The following is a 5,296-nucleotide window of genomic DNA, read 5'->3' as shown; positions in this document are numbered from 1 at the left end:
GCCCCCTCTTTTTTGCCATCTTCACATGACTGATTTTCCAAATCTCAAGCCTGAAGTTACGATACCAATTTGGAGTGTGCCTATATCAAAGATATCAAAAACAGAACCAGAAGCCAAGAATCAAACCGGAAAGTAACTAGAACAGAATTGACCTATGAACTGGCCTGAAGTTGACATAAATATGCAAAATGTAATGAAAAATATATTTATGTATGTACATCAATGTAAATCAAACCATTAGACATCAAATATGTAGAGTTTGCTCATTTTATGGTTTGAGATGGAGGTGGGGATTTTTTTTGTCTTTTCTATGTCTATGGAAGGGCCAATGTTCTAAAGTCGATAGTATTTACATGCAGCAGTGGAAGCCATGTTTAGAAAGTTATTTTCTGATTCTACATATCTATCATGCTATAACATAAAATTACTAGCAATATATATTTAATCAAAAGTAAATAACCACTTCCAGGAAACATCTCAAACTGCACTATCAAACAGCAATTTCAGAGGCCTTAAAATTGAAGTATGAATGCCTATTCATTTAAAGTAAAAACAATAAGAAATATTTGCATTAACCTATGGCAGCTTATGAATCATATAATCCAGCGTACAGAACAAGTGTGCAGCCAAAAGGGGATTTAGTAAAATTTGACAAATATGTTTACTTTAACACTTTTCTCATCAATTGCATGAGCACTAGCACGACTGTTAATTGGGATCGCTGGATCTTCTGTAAATCCACCACAACAAATTTGATAAAGAATTTCCATCATCGTGTTCATTTAAATTCATCACATTCTTCAGAGCATTTTCCCTGTCATACATACTCTCCAATGCATACACAAAACCCTTCCATCCTTCCCCGACCCCTTCTCTCTTCAATGCTAGGGTTGTCCATTCCACAAGCTCTTTAACGAACTCCAGATTGGAGAACAAAAGCTCAGTAATGGGCACAATTGGAAGCAGTTGAATTCCTAATCTGCATTCTCTCCAATTAGCTGGTGCAAACCACAGCCCACTGTCCCGTTTATTTGCCCACAAAACCCCTATTACTCTATTCTCCCTTATAAATTCCGGTTCATATACATTACTGTTCACAGGGACATGCCACCATGCTTTTGCAGACCTGATTTCCAAAGCGGCCAGAGTTGATCCACTCGCTATGAGATGCACATCTCCATATGCTACTCCTATAAGCGCTGCAGAATAATATGCATTTACAGCCTCACTGCTGCTCTCCTGGTTTCTACCATCTGCAAATTCAGTGATTCCACTGGCCCAAGAATGCAGCTTCCATAAATCGAAATTTCTCAACCGTGTATACAATGATTGCTGACCAGAAGTTAGGCTCATGAAATCATTCACAATGGAGTATACATGTGGCTTAAATTTGTGAGCCCAGCTGCGATTGAACTTGGCCAGGACAGCAATGGCATAGCAGAAATAACCCAAGTGGTAATGGTGATCATTGTATACCCCAAACCCAAAATCAGCACCAGAGTCCCTAGCACCCACTCTGCTGACCAACCCTCCCCACTTGGTATCATACATAAGTGCATTTCCTTGGTAACTCCCATCCAGCCATGGAGTCAGGGATTTCTCCAGGAATTCTTTCACACGAGGTATGACATTATGGTAGTGAACCTCCTCTGCAATCAATGCAAACCTTGCCGCTCTTGCAACAGCCTTCCCATAAAAATAAGTAGATGGGGTCGTAATTGGCTGCAGATTGCTTACATCCTGTTCTAGGGCTCTGACAATATGATTTCTAGCTTCCTCATCAGATCCTTTCATTGAATACCAACTTACAGTAATTGGGGTTTCTTCCAGAATCCATGAATCACCCACAATGCCAAGCAGCTCACCATCTATGCTACGATAAGTGAGGTCGGACAGTATCCTATCGGGTGTAGGAAAAGCAACGATTTGTCTATGTACAGAGTGCGAAAGCATGAGTAACTCACCTTGTCCTGTCTTCTTCCATTCGTATGTGACCCTGAAAGGCGTCCTCAGATGCGCCAACCCAGAGACCGGATAAGCTGTGCTGAATCGATCCAAAATCCGCTCCTTTATATCTGCAATTTCTCCAACTTTATCTGAGAGTATGCTGATTCTCAAGACGCCTTGATAGGATCCAGAGATGCTCAAATCCTTGTTAAAATACAGGGGATTGGAGCTGTAAATGAGCCATGACTGTCCATTGTTGAAGACAATCTTATGCTTAGTGTAGTGAGTGTGAGAAGAAAGACTGACCACCGCATGTATTGTGGAGAATCGGAGGTCACCGCCCTTAACAATGCAGGTAATGTAAGGGCTTCCTCGTACGAGGGGGACAGTGAGGGGCCCCGGGAAGTCTAAGGTGACACTGAGGTCATCGAAATGGGAGACGACATGGGAACCAGTGTGAGAGCACGAGATAGTTAAATCTGGGACGAAGGATTGTATGATGAAGGCGGATTGAACGATTCTGGAGGGGTAGCAGATTGTAATAGAGCCCCTGTTGGTGTTGGATTTAATGAGATAAGGATGAATGAATTCCGGCTGGGAACCCTGCCTGAGTACAAAGTTCTGCCAGGGGGAATTAGTAGGAAGGGGCGGATGATTGCGGAGATTCTCTGCGAAGAACGGAGTTGGGTCGGATGCCGCCGTGTTATTTATGGAGGGGAACGGTTGGTCAGGCTTGGGCTCCACCTCTGAACGCCGACGTTGGAACCTCTGCAATGTTAATCGTTCTGCAGCTTTTTCCAGACATTTTCTCAGCATGGCTTGGGCTTGAATTGTTTCCCAATGGAATTAAGCAAGTAGCAGGCGCTAGACTGTCTGAAGGATCGACAAGAGAATTGGAAACATGGGAGTGACCAGCAAACGTCGATGTAAATATCTGCACCGGGCGTGCGTGCTCTTGACGCGCTTGAAGAATCTCGAGATTTCATATTCTAAACGATCGCATGTAATGACTTCAAACGAATAAAGTTGGTCGCTTAGCGAGATCACTATATTTTGGGGGTGGATATCTTTACTAATTTATTTTGGTGTAACGCTGGATTGTTTTGATGCTTGAAACTTGAAATTGCAATATAAAATTGTTTAAAGATAAATAAATTTTAATATAAAAAATTATCTACAATATTGGAATTTGTGAAATTATAAATTTTTAAATCAAACATTCTATTTTTAAATTTATTTAATTCATATTTTTAATTTTTAATTTTTAATTTATTTAATTTATATATTCAAATTATGGTATTAAAAGTATATTTTAAATGTGGCCTAAAATATAATTTAAATGTTTGATTTTATGGTTTTGTGGATATATTTTTTACCGATCTAAAATTTAATAAAAAATTGTTTTATTACTATAAGGTCTTGATCACAGACGAGTAATAGACTTCACTAGAGCAATTAATATTCATTAACAAAAAGGATTACATAGTGATTATATCCAGAACCATAAAGTCTTTAGAACAAAAAACGGAGACAGAGGAATAGACTTCTCCTCACAACAACTAGAGAAATCAACTTCTCCTGCCAACAATAATAAAAGATAAACTAGTTTCTAAGAAGTCAAGACAACACAAGAAAGAACAAGACATTTGAGATCATAACACTTACATCCAAGTGCCAGAGGCATCACCAATATAACATAGGATTCATTTCATTGTAGAAACCATTCAACAAATAGAAGTTTTACCAAAATATGCCCAACCAACATATCCTTCTAGGCAAGATTCCAGAGCCATAATTCTCATACATGGATATAATGCGCAGCAAGGCAGAACATATTCACACCAACAATGACCAACGAAGCCAGCATGTGCACAGACTAAGAATCATTTAATATTAACCAATCCAAAATTAAAAATCATCCCAGCATGCATAGCAAAAAGCAAGTGCATGTATAAAACAAAGAGCAATTGTGACAGGCAAACTCTAAACAACTTTGAGCTATAAAAATAGCTTGCATAGCATCACCCACTAGGAACACAAATGAGACTCCTATTCTTGCGTGCACCAAAACTATTAGAGATCCTAGAAGGTCACAAAAACCATCGTATACCCATCGAGCACAGGTTTTAAGAAACAAGAAAACCATCTACATCATTGGAGCAAGATTATCAAGATAGTGACAAAAACTTTGATACCAGTTGCTAATCCTGATCAGATGAAATAATAATGAGATCCTGAGCATTGTCAACAGGTGGATCAATGGGATCACTAAGGGGATCTGTAAGATCACCAGAAGCTGAATTTTACACCAAAAAGCTTTCCAACAGAGCCAATTGAGAGTCTACATTATCTAGACAAAATAGTTGGTTCCTTAGCATGTGTTTGATGTCTTTCAACCCAGAGAAAAAATTATAGTTTTCTACTTGCTTGTCCTTAAAAATTAAATGTAATAAAGTGTCCATTTGTTGATGTAAAACTAAAGAGTGCAGGAAATGAAGTCTCCTTTTCCGGAATCTACGTAGATCTGGAACCCATTTCATACCTTCACGAGCCACCTCCAAATCAAAATGATAACGGTGTTCCCCTATTCTTTAGACTCTAACAACAAAATCTCTTTCCTCACTTCAAGAGGAACAACATCAAAGAAATTTGCAACTGAGTCGTAAGCAAAAGACTAAATTCTTTTAAACTCGACATTACCTGCGTCACCCCTCCTACTCATCATTCTTTGGCTAGTAGGCATGATGGCAGTGGCAAGGGAGTAATGTAGACAACCACTAAGAGAACCTCAGTCAAAGAAACAAGAAAATGGATAGAACAACGACCCTTGAACCCTTGACGTAAAAACTACCAAGTCATCCCCCAATTTCCATAGCAGAGGACCAAATTCAAGGAATTATGAAATTCACCACATTGCAAAGACATAATAGACCAGATTTCCTAGAGCCATACCAAACCATAAAAGCTCCAAATACCTAGACTAGTAACTAGAGCACTTTCATTGCCCAAAGCAAACAACAACACCAACAAGGTGAAACCCAGAAAAACTAAATAGACTTGCACTTGAATTAACAAAATAAATCCCTAACCCACATACTCAAAATACTCTAGAAATGTGAACCAAGTAGAGCCAAATAAACCCTGCAAAAATACCAAACTTCTACAGACAAAATGAGAATCCCCTCAAATTCAATGGCGCGTTGTAATACAAACATGTTATCAACAAACCCCAACAATAGCTACAAAAGGAGTAGAAATACCTTTGCATTCACTATAACACTATCCATAATGAGCGGAATTGAAAGTATGAATGCAAGCCCAAAAGCAGGCCCAATGTCTGCAACATGCA

The 5,296-nt window shown here is 39.0% G+C and overlaps 1 protein-coding gene across 1 annotated transcript; it reads right to left on the bottom strand.

Annotated features, from left to right (window-relative positions):
• Positions 1–483: 483 nt before the first annotated feature.
• LOC149140675 (glucan endo-1,3-beta-D-glucosidase-like) lies at positions 484–2,927 on the bottom strand. The gene has a single exon (XM_089448133.1). It carries the CDS (start codon positions 2,761–2,763, stop codon positions 709–711), a length of 2,055 nt encoding a protein of 684 aa, XP_089304259.1. The 5' UTR covers positions 2,764–2,927; the 3' UTR covers positions 484–708.
• Between the last annotated feature and the right edge of the window lie 2,369 nt (positions 2,928–5,296).

This window comes from Pinus tabuliformis, chromosome X, assembly GCF_031772625.1.
Source record: "Pinus tabuliformis cultivar Carrire ecotype Pingquan chromosome X, CPIR1, whole genome shotgun sequence".
Classification (NCBI taxonomy): Eukaryota; Viridiplantae; Streptophyta; class Pinopsida; order Pinales; family Pinaceae; genus Pinus; species Pinus tabuliformis.
The sequence above is the reverse complement of the archived record's forward strand: the minus strand, read 5'-3'. Positions and strand labels throughout refer to the sequence as shown.

What these genes read in the sequence shown, in the direction of transcription:
- LOC149140675 (XM_089448133.1), bottom strand. Translation starts at nt 2,763, where the DNA reads ATGCTGAGAAAATGTCTGGAAAAAGCTGCAGAACGATTAACATTGCAG.